The sequence below is a fragment of the Epinephelus lanceolatus genome, chromosome 9 (assembly GCF_041903045.1).
Source record: "Epinephelus lanceolatus isolate andai-2023 chromosome 9, ASM4190304v1, whole genome shotgun sequence".
Taxonomy (NCBI): domain Eukaryota; kingdom Metazoa; phylum Chordata; class Actinopteri; order Perciformes; family Serranidae; genus Epinephelus; species Epinephelus lanceolatus.
In genome coordinates this window covers 21618144-21643760 of record NC_135742.1, presented here as the reverse complement: position 1 = coordinate 21643760, position 25617 = coordinate 21618144, and the positions used below count along the sequence as shown (strand labels likewise).

Sequence of the window (25617 nt, the reverse complement as noted above, 5' to 3'; positions counted from 1 at the left end):
AAAAGGCCTTTCAGCTCTGTGATGACACAGATCTTCGGCCCCATGTGACACTGTAGCATTTTATTAGTTTGTAGCTCATTTATCAGTTTAGCCTTTTTGAGTTTAAAGGGGAATTTCACCCCTTTGAGATTTAGCTCTTGTTTTGAGCTGAACTTAAGTTCCTGTGTTTAACAGCATATAGATGGACCGACAGTACAACTTTTGTTGCGTACGTACGTAAAACTGTGATTTCAAACATCATCATGATCACACACCAGTTGATGTCATATCTGAGGTATTACTATTACTAAGTTCCTGACATGAGTCAAGTATTTACAAACCTTAAATTTAATTACCTACTTTTGATTATCAGTAAAAATAAAACAAAAATGCTTTACAGACAACACCTGGAATTTAAAGCTGTTTAAATCACAAATACTGCTTTTAATTAATTTATTTAAGATTTTAAATATTTGAACTCAGGTCTACTATATGCAAAACTATTGGACATCACATGGTATAAGAGAAAAATAAGCTGTAGTATATTATTTCAGTGTTGTGTGGGCATGTACAGTAGCAGATTCTCTTGCACGGTCACTTTGTTGTTTTTGATTGTTAGTCAGACAGATTTGTTGTTTTATTGGTTAGTCGGATTGTTTTTTTCTTTCATTTTTTTTCTTGTCATTCAGTCTCTTTTAATAAGAAACTCTGGGAGATTTAATTTAAGTAGAATCAGAAAAGAAGAAGAAAAAAAAATCCCCAAGTAATGACCCCCTCTCTTCTGGGACAACCAAGCCTTATGAACTTTGTGAAGTGAAAATTTTGAATGTTTGTATGTTATAAAAGAAAACATGGATTGTTTTATATGTTAATACTGCCACAATAAAGCTCCCTGATGAATATATATTGAAATATGCTGCCTAATGTGTGGATTATTGTATGATTTCATTATGCCTTAAATGTCTGAGGCATTCAAAAATATCTCAACCCCTAAACATGTAGTTCTTCTATTTCTCAGCAATCATCCTGTAAACATGACTGGGATTCAAGACAATTCCCCAAAGCTTTCATAGAGCTTTGTCTCCCTCATGTGGCATGAACGTGACATTGCACCTTGTGTTGGCGTCTCCTTGGTGATGTTTGTGTGATTTCTGGGATACAAGGAGTGTTCAAATCTTTACCATCGAGACTTGACTCTATTACATTAGAGTCTATTCTCTATTGGATGAGAAAATATCTTGTGCAGTCCAAAACTACTTCACCCAAAGATCTCAAGTCAGCTCTACTCAACAAGGAGGATTGTCCAGAAATCATCAGAAGAGAGGAAATCTCTGGGGTAAGAGTGACGTTTGAGTTTCCTAAGCTGGATCATGTTGTGGTGTAGCTGTTATTTTAAGGCAGTGGTTCTCAAACTTTTTACACTGCCTACCACCTCAGATTATATTAGGCTCACCAAGTACCACCACAATGACCAATATTCAATACAGTTTCACAGGCCTACCCTGTTCAGGTATGGACAGTTTACACAGGAGGCAGGTTTGTTCCACATCATCAGATTATTGTTCACTGTTGTAGGCCACAGCTAAAGTGGCACACTGGATCTGCCACTTAAACTCTCCACACAACTCTCATGTTCATGAACTAGACTACAGAGCAGGCTGATATAAGGGTTACAGTATTTTCATTTGAAATGTAGTATTTTGATAGCATTACATGTATAATTTTTTGTTTTAATTTTGCAGATTTCTGTTTGTATCACTAGAGAGAGCATGCATACCACCAGTTTTACACATACCACAGTTTGAGAATCAGTGCTTTATGGCTTCAGTAGATAAAATCATCTCTCAATCTTACAGACAATACAACACGTCCAATACCACCACTTTGTCAATGGACCTACATGTCTAAAATTGACGTGCTAGGTACCCTCCTGCGTCTGTTCAGGATGCGCAAGGACACCATGTTAACTTATGCTTGTTACATGTTACATGTCTTTTTCAGAATGAACTCATAATGCAAGTTAAGCACATCATTTTTAGGTTTATTTCCTTAGTTTCGGACAACAAAGGCATGTGGTTTGGTTTGGAAAAAACTTCTTAGTTTGGCCTAAAATTCACACAGGAAGCAAACAGCAAGTTCCCGGGTGAAAGTGAGTGTATTTGACCCGTCCATCACCCCTCCCACCAGCCTTATACGGACTTCCTTGCTCTTTATATTATGGTAGTTGTGAGCAGTGTTACAAACTGAAGCCGCCCAGTGCGTGTCTTACCACCACAAAGAAGGGGCCTCTGTGAGTCCGTGTTTGATGCTGATGTCCACTGACAAGCGGTGGTATTTGACAAGTTTGGTTGTTGCCTGCTACCTCTTAAAATGACGCAACTGGTGCCTATCATATTGCTGCGAAAAGTGCTTCTCTGCATTTGTGTCTGACACTGACATCACTGGCAAAGGGGCAGTGTTTGATGAGTTGGGAGTGAGAGCAAAAAAGTCAATGGTTGTTTTCTTGCTTCTTCTGTTTCTACAGGACAGTGTCATCAGTGTAAGACATCATGTGTACAGTCTGTTGATCAATTTCCTGGAAGGACAAACAACATACTCGACAAAACAACAAATGCTCTCAAAGGTTAAGAGATGTCATGAGAAGAAAGAAATAACCTTCCTGCAACAAATCCCATGAATCTAAAAAACATGAGCCACAGGTGACTTTTCAAGTAACAATGGAGAAACATCCTGTCACAAGAGCAGGGCGTACCATGTCTGAACTGCTGGAGGACTCTGGGAATTGTAGGCAGCTCATCAACCTTCATCCTTTCAGTGACTCTCTCTTCAGTGAGCAGCAGAAGCTGAGGCATGTGTTGGACTGGGCTCACAGTTTCCTCAGCAGTGGGTCAGAGGTTCACCACGAGTTCTGCAGAGCTGACAGCTTGATACTAGCTGATGAAAAGCGGAGGGAAATACAGAAACAATCACCTGCATACAAGGATTCATCTGCAGCGAAATACCATCATCCTGTCTCCTGTGCTGCAGGTGGTAATGAGGTATTTGGACCTTCTCCAAATGATCCCTGCATCCCCTTAACCTTTGCCCCAGTGAGAATTAAGGAGTACAAAGAACCTCCTACAAATATAAAAAGTATAGAGCTACAGGATGCCACTGATAAACAAACTCCGAGCCAAAACAACTGCAGAGAAAGCAATCTGTCCATATCTAATCAAAGACAACACACCAACTCATCAGACAGAAACACAAATCAGTGGTTGATCATTGAATCCACATCATGCTGGAGCGATGTTGAGAGCATGGTGTTTGGCACAGCAAGTGACTTGAAACTGAGCAATAAGACAGCTGGAGCTCAGTCAGAAGGAGACATATCAAGACATGAGATGGAGCAGAGCAAAGTAAAGGTTGACAAGAAGGTGGGAACAAAGAAGAAAGTTGCAGAAGAGGAAATGGAGAATTCTAAGATGGGTAAAATGAAGGGGAAGGTACATGAAGAACAAGAATCTAGCTCAGTTTTTGCAAAGTATAACATGAGCATCAGTGAGCCAGAGAGGACACAAGAACTGACGGAGGAGACTCCAAACCTCAGCTTTAGCTGTCACTCGAAAATACCGCCAACTCTGACTGTATATGAGCAGTACCAGCTTTGTGTGGATCAACTGCATCTCATTAGAGTAAGGCAAAGTCAATATATTGAACCTGGATGTGTCATAAAGTCATCTGCAAAGGAAAGAAAGACATCAGAAGAAACTGCAGTACAAAATTCTGAGATTAAAAAACGTCTACAAAAAGCAGGGAGTAAACGCATTACAGCTGCAGAGATCACAAAGGAGAGGAGTTCCAGAGTCATCAATAAAAACCAGGACAGATCTCAGCACAATAGAAGTAGGGCAACACTTAAGAAACATGGACAGACCAAACATTGTGACAATCTGACTGTGAAGGAAACACCTGACGCCATTTGTGCTGAGAACGGACCAGTTTGTCAGAGAAACACTCTTAACAGCAACACACAGTTTGGCCTTGATAGCAACAGATGTGGTGAATTAATAAAAGGAACTGCAGGAGGCATCACTTCAGCTGATACTGTTATTGACACACCCGTGGAGCACCTGAGGACTGCACCTGGTGATAATGTTCCCGCTGAGGAGGGGAGCGCTGCACTTACTACTGACACAGGTATTAAAGAAGTAGTTCAGTGCTGGGAAGATGGTCTTTTCATAAAACTGGGCTGTGTATGCAGTGGAAAGACACAAATAGTTTTAAAATTGGTGCTACATGATGGGAGAAAATACAGAAAAGGGGTTGTGACATTGGCTTTTGCTCAAGAGGTCAAAAAGCTACAACAGCCAGAATGCACTACGTCACACCAGGCCAATAAATGGCCGCGCTGGTGCGTGACATAATGCGAGCTTGGTCATTTTCCCACAGGAAACTTAAAATAAATATATTAAAGTAATAGAATAAAAATAGTACGAGGGCTTTAGATTGTAATGGCACCCTTTGGAGATGTGGTGAAGGACAAAATACTTTGATAAGTAGTCAAATAAAATGTTTGAAAAAACCTTCGAAGTTCAATGAGTTTTACCTGTCAGCTGCTGGTTTCTGGTGTAACACCAGCTAGAACTACAAGCAGAACTTCTTTCTAATGTACACAACAATCTGAACGGTTCAAACGTCAGGGTGAGGTAGCCCTTCTGTGCAGAGTTGGCTGTGCATGTTCTCCCTGTGTCACTGTGGGTTTTCTCCGACATGCAGGCTAGGGTGATGTGAATCTACTCTAAATTGTCCGTAGGTGTGAATGTGAGCATGAATGGTTGTCCGTCTCTATGTGTCAGCCCTGTGATAGTCTGGCGACCTGTCCAGGGTGTACCCTGCTTCTTGTCCAATGTCAGCTGGGATAGGCTCCAGCCCCCCCGTGACCCCTAAAATTACTTGAGTGTGAGTGTGTACGAATATACATTGTGTGTTTTTCTCTCTGTGTGTCCTTGTATAATTTGCCTCTGTCTTTGTCTTTATTCAGGCTTGTTTTCAAAGACAAACAGGCATAAGCCAGACGTAGAGGGATGTCAGAGTGGAATCAGAGGTCAAAAGAAAAACACTGGGGGTCAGGGAGCCTCAATGAGACTCTGTGAAAAGTCAAGTGTCTCCCTGTCCTCTCCAACCAGTAAAGAACTACTGCAAAGGTACCAGACAAAGTGTTTGAACATCAGTTTGAATTTGTTACTGCACTTTCACACTGCACAATAAACCAGTAGTCAGCCTAATTCAGCTTGTTAAATAACTCCTCATCAAGATGCACCCATTCAGCAATTTGATTTTTGAGTTTTATTGCAAACATGGATCCACAATTTCAATTCTCTTTCACATTAGCTCCATGAATAGCCCCATTTCTTCTGAGTGTATTGTACTGTTGTGTCAGCTGAACCTCCCTCTGTGTCTCCTGCAGACCTCGGTCATCAGAAGTAATCAAACACAGAAAAAAACTCACACCAGAGGATAAAGGGAAACCTGCTTCAGCCTGTAGGCATACACACAAATATCTGCCACCTACAGAGACATACACACCTCTTAAAGATGACTCTGGACCAACATCACCAGCTTCAGGTGAGTTCAACATCAACATGACATGAAACACATGATGAAATGCTACAAAAAACTAATAAATAAAAAAGCACTGTTATCTACAAGTCATATGAACGGCTACATTTTAATAGGTTTAGACTTGTGGTGCCACATAACACAGATTTGCTTCTGTTCCTTTTGAGGAATCTTTGTCTGAAATTAATTTTAGAAAGAGAGTTTAGAAAGAGAGTTCTGTGTGTGTGTGTGTGTGTGTGTGTGTGTGCTCGTATTAATCATGATGTAGGGAAAAGATATGTTCTCACAGTCTCAGGGACACAAATCAAGTTCTCATAAGGTTAATTATTTATGTTAAGATTAAGACCCTATGATTCTGATCGTAACCGTTACATAATGTGACTGCAAGGTTCAAGACTAATTTGAAACAGTAGATGATATGTTGAGACATTTTTAATCCATGAAATGCAGACTTTTATAAATTTGGTAAAAAAAATTATCAGCACTAGCATTGACGTGTTTCATCACAGTATATTCATATCATTAAGTTTACAGCTCATAAAATGCATTAAGCACAGCGCCTTTTTTTTAACTAAATGGATTGTGATTGTATCTGAAGTAAAGTCTTCCAGAAATTGAAGTTTAGTACGCAGCATCCAGTAATGTTTAACTTGTTTTCATTTTAACCAGAAAAATAAAAATAAATAAAAAGAATCATAACTTCTGTAGCCTAATAGCGCATTAATATATAAGTCTTTGTTTGCCTTTACAGGTGCACGTCGATGTGAAGAAACTGACAAACACAGTGTAAGAAATCTTTACTTCTGCACTTTGTCTATGATATTGTTAATCTACATGTAATATGATCACATTTATCAGATACTTGTAAGCCTGTGGCACGACAGTTTTTCAGAAGAATTTGTAATTAAAGCTGGGGTACATAGAACTCTGGAAAAGGCAAGTAAAAACTACAGAATTTGAAAATACATCCTCACCTCTCTCCCCTCTCTCCCCTCTCTGTCCTAAGCCCCGCCAACCAGATGACCACGGGCATCCACAAGTGCTTTATACAGTAATTCAGTGTTTCCCATACACTGATTTATTTATTCTTATGTCATTGTAGAGTTCCCCTCAATTGTATTCGCTCAGCCCCCCTTGCCCTGCTCTGTCTCTCTCTCTGTTCGTCAGACCACAAATGAGACCAAAATTAGCTAGCTAACATTAGCCACGGCATCATCTCTCCACCTCACTCCCCGTCACTGTGGACTGCTTCCCAGGAGGAAAGCTGGCAGCAGCTCAGGAGACAGACCTTCAGTCAGCAGCAGTAGTGGCTTGAATTCAGCCAGAGCAACCACCCAGCACAGGGTGTCACAGCAGGTCTAACTTGTGTCACAGCAGCAACTGAAAGTTTGCTGATCCGGTGGGGAATCAGGGCTGTCTGTTCCCCCAGAGCTGTGGTTTGCACTGGCTGGATTTTCCTTACCGCGGCTGCTGGCAGGACAGACTGGAACTGGGGGGTCCTTCTCTGGAGCTGCTGCCAGCTTTCCCCCAGCGAGGTGGTCTGTAGCGGCAGGGAGTATGGCGGAGGACACACTGTGATTCGAGACTCTAACATTAGCTAATGTTAAATGTGAACATGAAGCTGCCTTTAGGAGAAAGCTAAACTAGTAGCAAATTTTTCTCGCCATCTTTGAAACACTTTGCTGATACTGCATCCTGGTCTCATTCCAAACTCATCGAAAACTGGAGTTCGGGCAGTGACGGCATATAGATGTTCAAAAAACAAGCTGTCCTTTAATGTCAGCATGATACACGGCCAGTTGCCGTTATAGTTGAACGCGCTCGGCGGCAGCGGTGGGGGGAAATGCAGCAGGACAAGAATGAAAGTTAAGGTGGCAAAAGTCCGAGTAGGGTGGGCAGGAGGGGTGTTGGATTGGTCCAACAATCCCAGTAAAGCGGTGTTTGCATCCCATAAGATTATAAAGCCGAACACTTTTCTTTTTTCCTAAACCCAACCATGGACGTTAGTTGTTTGAGGAAAAAAAAATGTCAATTTGCGTTGTTGTACTGATGGAAAATCCATGACCAAACATTGATATGTGACGAGGTCAGAGCGAGAATGTGTTGGATATTGACACGTGTTTTGTTTTGTTTCTGTCAGACTCTCTTTTCGATAAGTCCATCTTGCTTTGTGGTGTAGGCAGTTGTTGCCAAAGCTAAAATAACAACTTTTGCAGGATAACCCACCATTGAATCAGGCTTTTACTGAAGAGACATGCACGCATCTGTATTTGTATAACAGCCAATAGGAATGCCCTAAATCTGAAATGTCCCGATAGTCTCCTGTCAGGCACTAGATTTCCTAAAGCCTGAAAACGGAGCCAAGAGGAGGTGCAGAAGTCTAGTTCTCCCTCAGACCACTTAAATTACAACATGCTGAAAGGTTATTATGGGATTTTTAATGATGCCAAAAATTAAACTGTCTACCTGAGCATCAACAGAATGCTTTGACTTCTTATCAAATATTTGTTTTTTTGAGTTATAATATGTTGTCATTACTCCTCTCAGCCAGCAGGTGTCCCTGTCTGTGAGCGCTGGCTGTGTCTTCCTGATGAGGTGTGGCTGTCCATCCTGTCTCTGCTGCCTCACAGTGATCTCAGCAGAGTGCTGCAGGTCTGCAGCCGCCTGCACACACTGGCTACTGATCACACACTCTGTGAGTCAACCCGCTGCACTGTAAGCACTTTGGAGAAAAGTAGCAGTATTTGGCTATTAGGTGGTGTTAGTTAGTAGCCTTCAGCTGTTTGGCTTTTAAACGTTCAGGTTAAACATTACAGTTAATGACACAGTGGGATGTCCTTAACTTTTCCAAGAAGTAAAAGTGTGTCACAGCACATGGTGTTTTCTCATGATGTAAGAACTTCCACTGGTGTACTGTACCACTCCCTGGACAAACATACAGTAAGATAACCAGACCTGCACCATCACATGCCCTCTTACCTTACACACACTGTAGGTCAGAGCCAAAGTTTTGAATCACCAAAACAGGTTCACGCACTGAATGGCAAATCTCTCTGTCTCTGAAGGGAGAAATCTGAGGATTGAAAACGCCACCCTGACGGAGCGGTGGTTGCTTTGTGTGGGCAGACGTCGTCTTCACTGTCTGAGTCTGTACAGCTGCAGTGGCCTGTCTCTCACCTCGTGTGGGCTGGAGATGTTTTTCACTCTGTGTAGAAACTCTCTGGAGGTAAAACAGTGAATCTGAGCTCACCCAGTCCAGACAAGAGACTGCTTTATTGTGTGGTGGTTACTCTATTGATGGCTAAGAGCTGAAGAAACACTGTGAAGCTTCTGGATGTTTGCCATCATATGACTTTACAGCATGGCCCTCAAATTGTAGGACTAGATCCCCCTTATCAACAAGCCACTGTGCTGTCTGTGTGTTATAAATAAGCAAATAACTTAATACATATGAACTTCAAGTGGATCTTCTTTCATTTCCTGTTAAGATGAATTTTCTATTTTTATATCAGCATTATGAATTTATTGACCCCACATCCTGAAACCATCTGCCTGCTGTCAATGTCAACAAAACATATAAAAGTACATAATCTGTTACTGAAGTGAACAGTAAGTCAACATGACTACACCCTTTTATTCTGTGAATGATAATAATATTACCTATAATTCACAATAGATTACATTTTAAAGACAACAAGTTGATTAAAATTACCCAACATACACTACACTACGTTCTTTAAATATATTTGCATTTTGCTCTACTGTGATTCCACTGTTGAATTTTACTTTGTTTCTGTGTTACCTAGGTGAAATGTCCACATTATATCCTGTCATGTGTTAATTACAGGAACTCAAGGTCACAAGTTGCACTGGTCCTGGTCTCCATGGTGACCAGATGCTGCCTCTGATTGGCCAGCTGTGTCATCATATGACCAGTGTGGACGTGAGCTGGAGTGGAGCAACGGACACAGGAGTGAAAGCTCTGAGTGACTGCTGCCCAGGGTCAGACCCACACACACACACACACACACACACACACACACACTGAAAGAGTGCAACTGACCTTATGTGATGTCGACTCAGTATGTATGGTCAGGTCATGTTGTTGTTGTCCAGTGAAAACCATGCATCTCCACATTTGTTGATTTATCGGTTGTCAGACTGACTAAAGACTTAAATCCTCTTTTGTCAGATGATTCCAACACTGTACGTCTTAGTCTAAACCAGGGGTCAGCAACCTTTCCTATCAAAAGAGCCATTTTTGGCCAAAAAAGTTTTCAAATAATCAGCCTGGAGCCTCAGAACATATTTAAGCCTTATTATGAAGGTACCAGTGAGTCTAAATTCATCCCTCAATATTACTTACAGATCTAAATGAGCATTTATTGATATGTTTACCACAGGGTGGCTACTCCGCAGTGGGCTATTCATGATTGTATAGGAAACAGCAATACGCTGTATGACGCACGTGTAGTTGATAAAATGTACAAACATTTTTTTATTCTGTCACACATCACACATTTTTACAGTTGAGAATCTAACAGTCACTCAAGGCCTTTGACAATAAAAAATAATAATTTCTATATGATTTGTTGCCAAAGCCGCAGGGAGACACTGGAGAGAGGTAAAAGAGCTGCATGTGGCTCCGGAGCAACCTGTGGCTTGTGGTTACCAACCCCTGGTCCAGACAAACCCTGCAAAAATTCACTGAATTATTTAAAACAGTGATTCCCAATTAGAGGTACTCGTACTCTATAGGTACTTAGTTATGTGTGAGGGGGGTACAAAGAAAAAAATGTGGTGTTGCTCAACAAATTAAAAAAAAAAATGAAGAAATTAAATAACAATTTGGTTAGAAAATGAAAAAAAAATGTTGCAATTTAGAGTGTGTGAAAAGCAGTTAAAGCCTAAACAGTCACCTAATGCTTAACAAGTAGTCAAAAAATGAATATACAGTTCAAATAGTTAGCTTAATGTAATGGATAAATGCCTGAAAGAGTTAATTAAAAATAATGAATATGTAGTTGAAATTGTTTGTTAAAAGTTATGGCTGAATGGTTGAATTAGCTAAATGTACTGCTTCTGCCACTAAATGTACAAGGGCAAACTAACCTAAACATTGACAGTATAACTGTCTACAACTACAACAAATATTGTAAAATGAGTGAAAAATATTGCGTACAGTGTTAATATCCTGTTAATGATAAATTCAAATGAACACATCTGAAACCTGCTGTGTGTTTGATGAAGGGGACCTTGAGTTCATCTGAAAGGGATGAATAAGCAATAATTTGGTTAAGTTTCCTATTTTTTATAAATCAGTGTCTGTCATTAAAAGCTTGAAAGCTGCATTAAAATCCACCATATATTAAAAAGCGTTCCTGGCTGACAGGATGTAGCTTAAACACCCTCATGCTGCATTTGTTGGAAACATCAGAAAGGTTTTTCTGAGGCATATGCTGCATGTCATAACCTCTTAATTTACCATGTCACTGGTAAACTTTAGTGCACATTTATGCAATAACACTTTATAACAAGTATGTAAAGTTGTAAAGTAAAAATCCTTAATTTATCTTCCCTGTAGGATGCGACTAAAATCTGTTGTCCTAAATGGCTGTCAGGTCACTGATGACCCACTGATGAAGCTCGTCATGAGACACAAAGAAAGGTCAGTATAAATATGTCTGTATTTAATTATGTACTGTAAAGATATGAGGTCACTATAACTCAGTATGTACATGTCAAGACGCACCAGACAAAGCTTTCGCATGTGTATGTGTATGTGTGTGTGTGTGTGTGTGTGTGTGTGTGTGTGTTATCCTGTCTTTCACTTTGAAACATTTTTTTATTCATAAGTATATTTATGCATGTGGGTGCCTGTGTGACCATTGTCCCTTTAACACCAAGTTGTTTGATGTGATTGATATGATTTAATCATGTTACATTTACATTTGGTGGCAGGTGAATTTTTGTTTAGCCAGGTTGAAATGTAATTCATATCTCATATTATCTTTGAAATATAAAATTGCCCCCTAATGACTTCCTTAGGTGAGGATGTCAGTGTACAGCAGAAGATGGTTTTGGTTGTGTGGCTTGTGTCGTGTTTTGGTTCTCCTCCAGAAGTTGTTTTAGTCAATAATCTATCCAGATATAATCAGGATGTGCACATGTGTCTGTTTGTTTCTGTTTGTGTGTTTTCATATTAGTCTGTGCAGACTGGAGGTGTTTGGCTGTCAGTTCCTCTCTCCATCTTGTCTGCAGACAGTATATGAGGTACTTTATTTTTGAAAAATAAACACAATTTATTATGTTTTAAGCCCACACGGATACGGAGTGTATTTTTGTAAACAGGGTTTTCCATCCTTTGTTTTATAAAACAAATTCCTGTCCACACATACACTGTTGAAAAAACTCTATCCAAATGAGAACGTAAAAACACAATTGAAGTGCTGTTAAGAACATGTACAGTACTTATGCACAGTTTTTCACTTTCTGTATTTCAGATGTGTCCCGACCTCCAGCATCTAAACATCGGACAGGTGCCAAAAGTTAACGCACACAGTCTCACAGTGATGATATCACGGCTCAAATGTCTCATTGTGCTAAATCTCACTGGACTACAGGCAGTGAGTTCCAGCTTTGTATGATTATTAAGCTCTATCTGATTTTCTTGATTTAAATCTGCTCCCTGTATTTTAATTTTACTGAAACAGGTTACCGATGCCATAGTGGACACTTTGCTTCAGAACTGTGTTGAAATTCAGAGTTTGACTTTGAGTTGCTGTCCAGGAGTCACTGACCTCACACTGCACAGCATCAGCAAATACACACCTTGTATCAGGTACACAAACACACACACACAAACTTTAACCACAACACTTGTGAAGTATTGACTAATATTAATTCCATTGAAACGTACCTTAACTTTAACATAGTGTTGTTTAAGCATATCCCTGAGAAACACAAACAGAAATATCATTTGTGCCAACAGAAGCAGTGTGTACTGCAGGTGTTCAGTTAGACTCATGTACATGTATGTCCGGTTTGTTAGTTAGCAGCAGGGACATCGTAGCGAGAGGGAAAGTGGGACTGATTATCCAGGGCCCCAATGGGAGGTGAAAAAGCCTGCACTGAAAAGTTTGGTTTTGTTTGCAATTTATTTTATTTCTAAATAATTTGTGCCATAAATAAATAAAAAATGGCTGAATAAACTGACCAGCCAAGAGGCCCCTCTCCTCCCTTAAAGGTGAAAAATGGTTTGGTCTGCCCCAGCAATAGAATTCCTATACAAAATCTCAGCTAGAGGAGCCTGGTCTCACTCTGAAGTTGTTGAAACCCAGCATTTGGGCAGTGACTTGTGGTGTCAGACACTGACGGAAAAATGATACACAGCCGGTTGACATTATAGTTTAACGGCACTTGGCAGCATCGGGGGAAAAGCAGCGGGACAAGAATGAAAGTCAAGGCGGTAAAAGTCCGAGTAAGGCAGGTGGAAAGGGTGGTGGATGGGTCAACAAACACCAATTTTCGTTGTACTGTCGTAGTGCATTTATTTTGAAAGAAGACAATGCATGTAACAGGCATAACTTGACACAGTGTCCCAGAACAACAACCAAGGCACCCAGGGTACCTTACGTGTCATATCTGGACGTAGTGAGTCCATGACCAAACGTCAATATGTCACGAGGTCGGAGTGAGAATGTGTTGGCTGGAGCCACCTTGGTGAGTGCTTATGCTGCTCATATCTTTATCCAAGAACAGCAAATTGATGTTCCAAAAAAAAAAAAAAATTAAGGACACGGAAAAGTAGGAAAGCACTTTTAAAAAAAAAAAAAAAAAAAAAAGGTGTGTGAGTGAGACATGGATCAAGAGAGGAAAGGTGGGGAGCCCACAAACACTGCTCATGCATAGGGTCCTGAATTTGGTACTACGGCCCTGGTTGCAGCTAGTGTATATCCGTGTGTTTGTGTGCCAGATCTCTGGATGTGAGTGGCTGTAAGGCGGTAACAGATGCAGGAGTTCAGTCTCTGGCTCTGGGATGCAGAAGACTTCAGCAGCTCAATCTCAGCTCCACTGGCACAGGAAACAGAGGGTACAACACATGACACACAACAAACTGAGCTCTGAGTGTTTCTCTGTATTTCTCACTGTGGATTTTTTTGCCCGCTTAATCAGTGTGCAGCTATGTCGCCAAATCACCAGATATCAGCAATGAATCTGATGGTTAAAATGTTTAAATGTGTGTGTGTGTGACACAGGGTTACTCTACTGGCAAATTACTGCAGCGGGCACCTCCATACTGTCAAACTCAGTTTCTGCCACATCACCTCAGAGAGTATACTGAAGCTCTGCAGACGCTGCAAGAGGTAAACACATATCACATGCATAATGATATTTCCAGAGAGGTTGAATAGATAGCCAAACACATATATGACTGTGTCTGCCTTTTACTTACAATATATTCTTACCAAACATGCAAACAGGCCCTTCCTCCTTGTTGTGATGAGCCAAGTATAAAATCTATCTCAGGGACAATCAAAATAAAGCCTGTCAACCATGAACACAATGACCAACTGTTTAGTGGAATTTCTTGGGAAACAGAAACAGATCAGCTGCTCATGGTGTAATTATGGGAGTGATACGCCAGAATAACCAACACCAAGCATCTAACTGTGTGAAAACTTCGCTCTGTAGCTAGAACAACTCAGAAAGCACTCTGACAAATGAGCACACAGTTACACTTATTCCCATGTTTCTCTCTCTCTCTTTAGGTTGAAGGTGCTCCATCTCTACGGCTGTGCTCATCTCCCTGCTGAGAGAGAGATCAGAGAAGTTAACACTACTGTTAAAGTTTACCCTGTGACGTGACTCACACGCAAACATCTGCACACAAATGGACAGATATGCACAATGTATCAAAGACCAAAACTTGAATGAGTATTGGGAGATAATCCTAAAAAGAATCCAAATAAAATCGTATCATTTTTACTTGTTTATTCCCAATTGGGTTTAAAATAAGGCTGACTGGGTCTCAAGGAGGATTGTGACTTATGTTTAGAGATGAATAAAATGCATTTAAATTTATCTGTATGTGTTTGACTGTGTGTCTGGAGATGGACTTTAGGTGTGCTTTGACCCCCCTATCCTAAGGCTCTATTATCTAGTGTTAATCCCCAAATAATCCAGCTGTGTAAGAATCTTTGAAATGGTTACTTGAGCTCAAAGTTTTGATGACTTAGTGTCAATTTAGGGAGCCAGCATATGACTGGGGGACATGCATAAAAAGTGCAGTTGCGAGTTGTCCACTGAAATCACTAACTTTGGATGCTTTCACACCTGTCCTGTTTGGTTCTATCAAACTCAAATTTGTTTGCTCCCTAAGTGTGGTTCGTTTGGGCAGGTGTGAACACAGCAATAGCACTCGGGTGCGCACCAAAGCAACAGGACTGAGACCTTCTCGAAGAGGAGGTCTCAGTCTGGTTACAAATGAACTCAGGTTCGGGTCGTTTGTGGTGAGAACATGTTCCGACCTCGATCTGAACCACCTGCAGTCACATGACACATTGTTTGGGTTAAACATGAGCATGTTACAGTCCTGGAGGATTATTAATGTGCACCTCCTCCTGTACTGCCTTAATATGCACATTCAGCACATCCAATGCATCAAAACATTGTTTTCTAGTTGGAGCCGCGCCTCGTTTTCAAACTGTATGGTTTGACTAAAATGAAAAATGCAAGCAATATAGTCCACGATGACCAGCGCTATTTTAGATTTTAGATAGCATGCCCGCATCATGTAAGCAAAGGATGCTACGTGTAACACAAGAGTGACAGCCTCTAGTGTTACATATATGACATACCCGTCGACAGCACTTGGCAATAACAATCACGTACTCACTCTGTTATATAACGTTTGATCTCGTCATCTGTTCAGAGGATAAGGAGCTCCTGGACCTCATTATTATCTCAATCTGGGTCATTTTCATTCACTGTTTTTCTATTTCAAGTTAGCTGCTAACTGCTATCTACTATTACTATTTTTAAATCTTCCACATCAAAACTTCACACCCATGCCATCAATGATCCCATCCTGTCGGCTGTTCCTTTTATACAGAAGTCTTTTTAGCCCCGTTAGTACCTCTAATGCTGGCTTAAGGTGGCATAATGGTGTAAAGTTCCCGCCTTGTAGAGGCAGTGTGAAAGGGGCAAGTATCTTTCTGTATATACATCTTTAAGTATTGGGGGGAAATGATGAGCTCCTCTGCTAACATTTCAAGGTAGAAAAATTGCAGAGTGCACATATTGAACATACAAATGAGAGAGAGAAGAAGTGTATGTGGTATTTTTATATGATGATACTGAGGATTCACTTTTAAACTTATTTAGATGGAAAACAATTTTTTTCCTGCTGATCTTTGCCACACTGACTGTTATTTCCTTCTATCTGGCTCACCCTGAGGAATTCTTCCACTTTTGTGTTAGTCATGGCTTTAACAGCATTTTCAACACCTTCTTTTAGGGTCCCGAGAAAAGTGGTTTTGTCAGGAGTATCCACGTGTCAGAAAAGAAAAAACAAAGGAGGAGGGAAGATATAAAAATGAGGTAGCTGAAGGACTGAGACCAAATTCTGCAGTCTTTCACTGATGGGATTTCTTTGAAACATGGATCAAATTGTTTTACTTGTTTCCGCCTAACAGCTGGCGCCCAACCATCTCTGACTCTCACCAAAGGAAATGCAATGTTAAATTTAACTATTTGACTTTGCTGTCCAATAGGCTCTGGAGGTTTTTATAGCACTATTTCTATTTTTCTGAAACCACATTAACAAATATATTTAAAGCGAAATGGCGTCAACAAGGGGTATGAGCGAGGAAGAACGGAAACGCCTGAGTGCACTCTTTCATGCCTACGATGTGGATAATTCAGGACTGATTGAAAAACATGAGTTCTTTACCATTTGTCAGGAGCTCCAGGTACCATCCAAAGAAGCAGACGGCATATTCGACCGCCTGGACGTCGACAAAGATGGCACGGTGACCTTAGAGGAGTTCATCAGCGGCTTCAGAGAGCGACATGAGGTGAAAGAAGATGACAAAGAACGAGAGGACGAAAAGTCCTCGGAAAGTGAGAAAGAATTTTCAAACAACAAGGAACAGGTCATATCCAGGTGAGATATGAACGTTACAGGTTTGTTTTTCAAAATTGAAATAAAGGAATATCCTGAACAAAGCAATGCATGATGCAAAAAAACCTGTCTCCTTGAAATTATATCTATATGTTACCAAGCTGCTTTCTTAAATATGTTGTAGTGGCAATGTAATCGCTGCCCAGTTTATGTTCAGGGACAATGTTTCTTTCAGGTAACGAAACACTACATTCATGTACCGCGAAGGCTTCAAAAGGAGGTAGTTGGGGAGGATGTTGGGAGTACATAGCCCAGGACCTTGGCATCAGAACTTCGGGCTGACATCCGGATTCTTGTCGTAGGTTTAGACACCAAAAGTGCTTTTGTTAAGGATTGGAAAAGATGGTGATTTTGGTTAATTGTTAATAAAAAAAAAAGGTAATAAAACAATATTGAACAGGAGCCCACGGCTCATTTTTGCTCTGCTGCCTCCTGGTGGGTTACTCGGGCCCTGCAGTTTGTCTTGATGTTATTTCCTTGTGTAATATGGACAGTAAGTATTAACAGACAGTTAAGATAAGTGGTAAGAACACCCACTGAAAACAAATATCTTTGAGCGAGTGGCGTGACAAATTTAAAAGAGCAGTGTGTAAAATTAAGGGGGATTTAGGGGCATCTAGTGGTGAGGACTGCAAATTGCAACCAGCTGAAACTTCTCCTGGTTAGATTTCCTTCAGTACTGATCACTCAGGAGGTTTTTACCGCGAGCCAAATTATCCGCGGAGGTCTCCTTCACTCCAAAACAAACTGATCAAGTAATTAAAACAGCTAAAAACACAGAATAAAGCAGTTTCACATTAAAAGTCAGTGTTTCTCTGACACTGTTTGGCATGTTGCAGATGGGCCATTAGCCCAGCACCTGCTAATGTGTGCTCACCTTTTTTCTCTGATAACTTAAGATCCAGATGTTCAGGAGGTTTTTACCCTGAGCAGGTCTCCTTCTCTCCAAAACAAATGGACCTGGTGATTCATACCAGCAAACACTTAATTAAGGAGGTTTAAATTTAAAAAAAAAAAAAAAATCTGTGTTTTTACAACGCTATTGTCGTGGAGGGGCTTCTCACTATGGTGACCGATTAAAAAACGTAAATAGCCCTATCTAGAGTCAGTGTTTGGTTTGTCCGTCTGGACTACTGCAGAAACATGGTGGTGCAACATGGCAGTCTCTGTAGATGAGGACCCGCTTCATATGTAGATACGAAGATATGAACGTCTCATTCTGAGGTAAAGAACAGAAGATCTATTGTGAGGCATGAGTACAACATGTCAGAGGATGCTACATATTAAGACTTTCTGAGAAAGTACATCATTCATTTAAAGAAAACTGTAAGTGGGAAAAGTTATGAGTTCAGTACATTATGTGTCAATCAGTGTATACATGCCTTTCATGTATAGAAATGTATAGTCTTGCGTGTTTTGGGAGACTGTGCAGGTTGAATAAGCTCTGGTTCTATCATTTCAAAAGTGTATTAAACTACATTACAGGCTATTAGCCTCTCTGCACAATGAAAGCACTTTCATTTGGCCTGAAGCCCGGACTTCCTCTATTGTTGAGGTGAGAGAGGAGTGAACACATACACACACACACACACACACACACTGCACACAGGTACTGATGGCTGGCGCGTTACCTGAGTCAGCCACAGCAGCTTTTCTGTCTGTCCAGCTGGCTACTGACTGCAAAACACCGGGAGATTATTTAGTGGAGACAACACAGGAGCAGAAGTTTGATTTACTGAGTGGTTTGATTACTTTAAAATGGATTACCTCGATCAGACTTTTTGTAAATGCGTAACAGCTGTTGAGATGTTTGGATAAGAGCGGACAGGTCTGGAAGTTTGGAGTTATACTTTTTTAGGCGTCCTGAGAATAAAACCCCGGCAGATCTGTAGGGTGTCTGGGTTTGCTCGTCTCGGTCACCTTTAATTTACTGAAACGCCTTCTTTTCTCCAGCCAGCCACATCACTCCATCAAAGGAATGAGCGTGGAGGAGCAGGATCGGCTGCGCTCCCTCTTTCACGCCTACGACGTGGACAACTCCGGGCGGATCGAGAGAAACGAGTTTCTCACCATCTGTGCGGAGCTGCAGGTGTCCGCGGCCGAGGCCGACCGGATATTTAACCGGCTGGACGTCGACAACGACGGAACCGTCACCCTGCTGGAGTTCATGAGCGGCTTCCACGACCGCTACGGGGAAGACATGGAGTCCGACGGAGGAGACGTGTCCGCCGCCTGGGAGAGCTTCGAGAGGAGGCTGGGCGAGCAGGCCAAGTTCATCCCCAGGTGAGAGCGCACACCTGTCCGCTGGTAGACAGGGAGGGAGGTGGTGCTGTACAGGTGTGAGGATGTCCTTAAAATATGGAAATACTTTAGGTGATATGGATGTGTTCAACAGTGAGCGCAGTGTGCGTAAAGGTGGTGGTGAAAGGTGATGATGGTGACAGGGAAATTCACAAATTATACATTAGAGGAAAAATCCATAGATTTAAAAGCAGATAATTGTGAGTCTTTTTCTTTTTATTGCGTCTATTTGTCATGTGTAGGACTACAGATGGAAATTAGTGTTTTGCTAAACAACCATGGTGCAACCATGTTTTCATTTCTTGTAAATGATTAATGTCATTGCACACTGTCCTCTTATAAATAATAATAATAAAAAAAAAAACTTAACTAAGCTAAACCCAAACAAGGAATAAAACAGTGTTGGATATTTTCCACCATTTTCTGACGTTAGACCAAATGGTTTATCAATAATGGAAAATAACTGTTTGCTGAAGCTTTAAAAGATTCAAAGACTTTAATAACTGTGTCTTCTGTCTGCCTTGACTCTATACAGTTAATTATTTTGGATCTTTACAGCTATTAAAGCCTAAAAAACAGGATAATACTCCAGGTAAACACATCTTTTTACATTACGACCAACAGTTATATGATGCTGTGTGGCTAGTTTTCTTTAATTTCCTTATTTAACCAGGAAGCCCCATTGAGATTGAAAATCTCTTTTACAACAGAGACCTGACCGAGGTAGCAGCCGATCAAAACATATTTAAAATGCAACAGACAGAACATATAATACAAAAATCTACAATAAAACAACAACTATTCTAACATAGTGACCTCTCAAGAAAAACAAGCACGTGTCTCTGTCACCACATTCTTTAATGGATATAAGTGTTTCTGATTCTGGATCTTTATGGAGAGTGTTACATGTCCCAGGTGCAGAGTAGGAGAATGCAGTTTTCCCCAGATCTGTTAAAACCCAGGGCACATTGAAAAGTAACCACTTGGAGGAGCGTAGCTGAGCCAATATTGCCCAATGTTGCTTTATAGATAAGAAATACACCAGTGCTGTTGTCTGTGAATGGTGATGTCCAACCCACCAAACCATAAAGAATTCAGTGATGAGTAAGTGACTTTGCATTTGTAATAAAATGTAGAGATGCATGGTACACTGATTCAAGGCTAAAATGGAGGAGGTTGCATGCATGTACAGTAGGTCACTGTAATCAATCATAGACAGAAAAGTAGTTTCTATTCTTTACTGAATTATATATTCTAAACAGAAATTTATATTGGTATGATTTTACACATCAAGCTGTTAATTTAACATTTTTGATACTGTGTACAGACATAGGTCCTGATTCCTTTCTTAAAGTATTTTCTTAGTGCCAGTAAAGAAAGTTGAGATAAAAACCTATATATGTTTGAACATGTACCCCTAATAATAACACTATTTGTCATCGATACTATAACTGGATCTGAAGCTACAACTAAAACAAGCTACACCCTTTACAACAACTACGACTCATGCTCACTGAATAATAATCTGTCATATCATGTGTCCCAGATGGGTGACATTTTGTTATTGCAACATGTTCATAAGAAGCAGTTTCCTTCTCAGAGGTCAGTAATAAAGGAGTCTGTTATTATGAGCTTCATGTGGACGACTTTTCCACTTTAAATGAAAAACTAATATGGTTATTTATTTATTTATTTTTAATTATTGTATTTTCAATGTATTGGGGAGCTTGGCACAGATAACTGGAGACCCAGGAACTAGTTCTGTTTGAAGCTGACTTTTTTCTTGACAACATGGCTTTGCTTGCTCATGGAGGAATGTTGTGTCTCTATAGAATCAAGAGCGTTCTTTTATGCACTTGGCACAATATAAATAAACTTTACTGCACTAAAATTGGCTCGACAAAATAATTGTTTCAGTAATGTGAGTTAGACATACTGAATATTTATATTTACAGCACCATGTTCTCAGTCTTTGCTTTAAATATTATAAGTCTGGTGTGTCGGCAGCTTCAGTACAGATAACAGAAAAGACATTTCTCACATGCGTCTTTAGAGATTCTTATGGGAGTGGACCTCAAGGAAATCCACAGTGAAACACTGTCAGTTAGTGTCAAGCTTTTGTCTCAAACATTGGTAATATTATGCAATAGGGTCAGCGTCAGGTCATTATTGGATGGCAGTATTCATTGACACTCTGCTTTCTCTGATGTATGACTGTCAGCATCACTGTGTTCCTCCATTCATAACTTAAGTTATTGCCTTATTTGTGATATGCGATGCAGCATTTTTCTTTCCACACTGAAGTTAAAAAAATCTTAAGACTGTGAAGCTCAGTGGGAAAACAGCAGCAAACTCTGAACTGAGACATTATTTTTAAAATGTAACACTCAACTCAGTTTTATTTATATAGCACATTTCACACGACAAGCATGAACTCAATGTGCTTAAGATACATCATACATGACAAACACAAAATATCATGTCGGATAACAAAGTGTAACATATATAAATACAAGCAGGAAATGATAAAAACAAACATAATAAGAAGGTATTATTATTATCATTATTCTTTAAAAAGAGGCAATAAAAACTGTAATAATACTATAACTAACTAACTCACCATTCACAATCCCACACACTCAGTACCTACAGTACATGTACAGACTGCCATCAGCCAACACATTACTTTCAGTGTGTGTGTGTGTGTGTGTGTGTGTGTGTGTGGCCCCAGGCCTGGCATGGGACTGATCCTCATGCTGTTGTGCCTCTGTGGCATCAGGACATTGATTGTCACAGTGGTGTTGTCTCTACATACACACTGTTATCTCGGAGCAGCTGAAGTCACTGTTAACAGCAGTCAGCTGAGAGACGATAATTTGGAAAGAGAGCTTTCAGATGAACGTCTGTCTTTCAGGGAATGAAAGAATGTTTTGTGTAAGAATGAGATGGAGACATCAAGAGCGAAAAATCAATTGGATTCATATTAATTACATAATTTTACTGCAGACTGAGGCTTATGTGATGAGTTGTGTTTTTAGGTTTACATAGTTGAACCTCTCAGCTGATTGAGACTGTGACTAATATTTACCAGTGCCCGAAAAGACGGCTCCTCTGCACAGAATGTCCTTCATGCTTTCTTCATGTTTATGCCACAGAAATATTCCTTTTTAGGAATCCACATGTATTCTGCATACTGTAAAATTTTAAATAGTAGCCTGGGCTATTATTTGCTTAAATCACTGAACCCAACAGGTGTCTATATGGGACAAGCTTTTAATTCCTTTGACACAAAACTGTTTCTCAGCAAAGATCGGGAACATGATCAAATTATTTATTTGAACCAGTATATATGTTACTATCATAACAGTGAGGAATCATTCATTTGATCTAGCTCCCAGAGACAACACTCAAGTAATATGGCACCCGGCTCACTGACACAACACCACTTTATTGTCTTAAAACAATATCCATAACTTGGATTACTTTTTATTAAAAACCCTTTTGATTACTTTGATTGGTGAACCCTTACAGACTAAAGAAATATGAACAACTTGCCAGGTAATCAAGGAATGGACATATATTCTGACTTTATGACAGCTTCAGAGCTAGGAAGTCACCACTTGTTCTTTCATCATGCCTGTAAATCTGAATGAATTACAGACTTCTCTAGTGCTCATAGTTTCAATAAAATGAATAGAACCAAGCTAACAATGTTTATTATCTCCATATTGACAAAAGTTCAAACATTTATGTTTGTATACACAATATAAGCAGCTAATTAATGTTAGTGCAAGTGATTAGCCAACAATCTGGTTTTATACATCCAAAGAACTTCCATCAGGTCACCCTGATGAAGGTCCTCTGACCGAAAGCTTGGTTAATTAAAGATACTTGCATTGATCCAAGTGTGCAGATCCTATTTTTACACAAGTTTACACATGGTTTTCTGGCACCTTGGCATACTCTGGTCGTGAGTGCGGTGATTTGTTCCTTGTTTATACATCCAAAGAACTTCCATAAAAATTAACTGTTTGGCAACCAGACCAGGCTTCTATTTGAGACAGGCCTTTATTTGTCCAAATGTGTAGCTACACTGGGCTAGTAAGAGAGACTGGGTGTTTAATTTTGACTAGGCTTTTAATTTAAGTTTTAGGATATTTTATAAGTGTGGATACAATGTCTAAAAGTCAAAGGCACTCCATCGTGCAGCTGATTCAGAGGTCTTTGTTTTTAATTCCTTATGCTTTTCGCTTTTGGGTGTATTAATGTAAACAAGTGCAAGCTAAATATCCATTTCATGTATTTCTGTATGATAATAGAGAGGCACCTCCCAAATTACTGAGGAACAATTTGGCATGTTTTTGTTAAATTCAGGGGATTCGTGAAGTTATTACAAATAGCAAACACAGAAAAACAAGCCAGAGTACAACCTGAGGTGAAAACAGAATAAGGGAGCAAGTTTATTTGAAACTTTTGGCTCACTTGACTTATTTTTGTGCCTTTTCTTTGGGTTTTTGTGACTCTAATCTTGTGATAAATAACACAAACAACACATTTGTATTTTCTGTCTACATAATAATATTTCCTCGGAAGGAGAGGCTTTCTGTTTCTACAACTTAAACTGCAATCCTGAACATGTGATCATATTATTACAACCTAACAACAGTTTCAATGAACAGCTTTCATTATCTGTGTTTGTGTGTTTCTATAAAGATGTTGCAGCACGCTCTATGTCACCTGACAGACAGGACGCAGTGTCTATATGCTTTAGCATTACAGCCAGTCCGCCCTGTCAGAAGGCAAACACACACACACACACACACACACACACACACACACACTCACACACACTGTAGATATGGTGCTGTGACGCAGGACGCTTAATCACTGTATTGCTATTTTGACTTAAGTAGGACATACATTGTATAAACTGTGTGAACAGGCTTTACATTGACGCATCCTTTTCTGTATGGTTTAGTCACGGATCTCAGGTACATGCTGCAATATAGCTAGAGAAATAAAGTGACACAAACCCTGTCAAAAATAGCAATTGATGATTATTTTGGACTGTTTTTTAGTCTGATTTAGCTGTGCAGCTTTTGTAAGAAAGTAAAATTTTATTTATATAGCACCTGTTAAAACATAGGTTAAAATGTGCTGTACAAAAGGAAAGAGGTTAAAAGAAGAAAGTATGAGTACATTAAAACATTACAACAGGAGAAAATAGCACCGTCGGCATGACACATGACCAGTCGGCATTATAGTTTAACGGCGCTCGGCTGCGTCGGGAAAAATGCGATGGGACAAGAATGAAAGTTAAGGCGGTCAAAGTCCAAGTATGTGGTGGATGGGTCTACCCGGGAAAGCGATATTTGTGTCCAATAAGATTCTAAAGCCAAACCCTGTTCTTTTTTCCTAAACCCAAACACATGCGTTAGTTGTTGGAGGAAAAAAAGTCAATTGGCAGTGCTGTACTGACGTAATGCTTTTATTTTGAAAGAGACTGTATGTAAACCGTACATTTCCTGTGAAAATGGAAGTGTATCTTGAAAGAAGACAATGCATGTAACAGGCAGAACTTGACATGCTGTTCCAGAACGCCAACAACCAACACACCCAGGGGACCTTGCACGTCGAATACTTACCTTCATGTTTCCTCTGTACTTTTCTTCCCGCTCCAAAAACAAACATACTCTTTCTCTCTCAGGTCAAAAATCAACCTGCTCCACGTAGTGCTGCCCCCAGAGGCCTGGAGAATGTCCATGTGTTAGAAAACTGGATATAAAGAGTTCTTCTGTTGCAGTTTTTGTCCAAGTTTGTGTGTTTTTGATGTTTTAATGTATTTGTTTTGGCTTTCTGCAGCACATGGGAAACATTTGTTTCCACTGTTGTATTTGTTTTGGATTTTCATTTGTGTTTTTGAATTGGCAACGTTTCTGAAGCTGCATGTCTCCTAATGGGGATATTTTGGGCCCTTGTGGCGCATTTGCCCTTGTTGCCCTTATGAAATGGCTCCAGTCAAAGAGTCAGGGCTTAGTAGCTTAACAACTAAACTGGCAAACATGTGTCTCCAAGTAATACAATCAAATAAGAATTATTAGAATGCTGACAAATGAAACACAGTTTGAGAGTCTCTGTATATGAACTCCATGACTGTTACTGAAACAGTCGATCTGATTAGATAACACTGGCATAAGCACAAGAGAAAACATGTGCAACAAGATCATTAAGCTCGCACATGGTCATAAGTGGTGACAGGGCAAACAGCAATTAACAAAGGGGTAGAAACCGGAGCATCTAACCACAAGCTGTGACAGTGACTAATTGGCTCTGATCTAATTACGAATTAAGGAAGGCTGCAGCACAAGCTTTCATAAAATGCTTATTTGCTTTCTTGCAGAGAGCCAAATTAAAAGACTGATACCACTCCGATGTCTGTGTAAAGATACAGCGAGAAGCCAGTGAACTTAGCTTAACATACAGACTGGATACATGGGGATGCACCTATCCTGGCTCTGTCATTATCTCGTTTTGTATTCTAGATGAAAAAC

The 25617-nt window shown here is 40.1% G+C and overlaps 2 protein-coding genes across 2 annotated transcripts in view; both read left to right on the top strand.

Moving 5' to 3' along the window:
* The first annotated feature begins 1114 nt into the window (after positions 1–1114).
* LOC117269879 (uncharacterized) lies at positions 1115–14664 on the top strand. Its single transcript, XM_033647241.2, has 15 exons — positions 1115–1315; positions 2504–4158; positions 5003–5165; positions 5429–5586; positions 6332–6366; positions 8128–8275; positions 8646–8806; positions 9428–9582; positions 11165–11248; positions 11787–11853; positions 12084–12206; positions 12294–12421; positions 13556–13672; positions 13839–13946; positions 14352–14664. Exons 2-15 carry the CDS (start codon positions 2697–2699, stop codon positions 14446–14448), a joined length of 3006 nt encoding a protein of 1001 aa, XP_033503132.2. The 5' UTR covers positions 1115–1315; positions 2504–2696; the 3' UTR covers positions 14449–14664.
* A 1547-nt stretch (positions 14665–16211) lies between these two features.
* rasef (RAS and EF-hand domain containing) overlaps positions 16212–25617 on the top strand; it is a 34059-nt gene continuing 24653 nt past the window's right edge. Inside the window, exons 1-2 of the mRNA XM_033634407.2 lie at positions 16212–16747; positions 18719–19048. Coding sequence (XP_033490298.2) covers positions 16425–16747; positions 18719–19048 — 653 coding nt within the window. The 5' untranslated portion in view covers positions 16212–16424. The remainder of the gene's footprint in view (positions 16748–18718; positions 19049–25617) is intronic.

Coding starts and splice junctions, on each gene's coding strand:
- LOC117269879 (XM_033647241.2), top strand. CDS start 2,697: ATGGAGAAACATCCTGTCACAAGAGCAGGGCGTACCATGTCTGAACTG. Junction 11,854..12,083: donor GTCTGCAGACAGTATATGAG/GTACTTTATTTT, acceptor TCTGTATTTCAG/ATGTGTCCCGACCTCCAGCA. Junction 13,947..14,351: donor CTCTGCAGACGCTGCAAGAG/GTAAACACATAT, acceptor CTCTCTCTTTAG/GTTGAAGGTGCTCCATCTCT.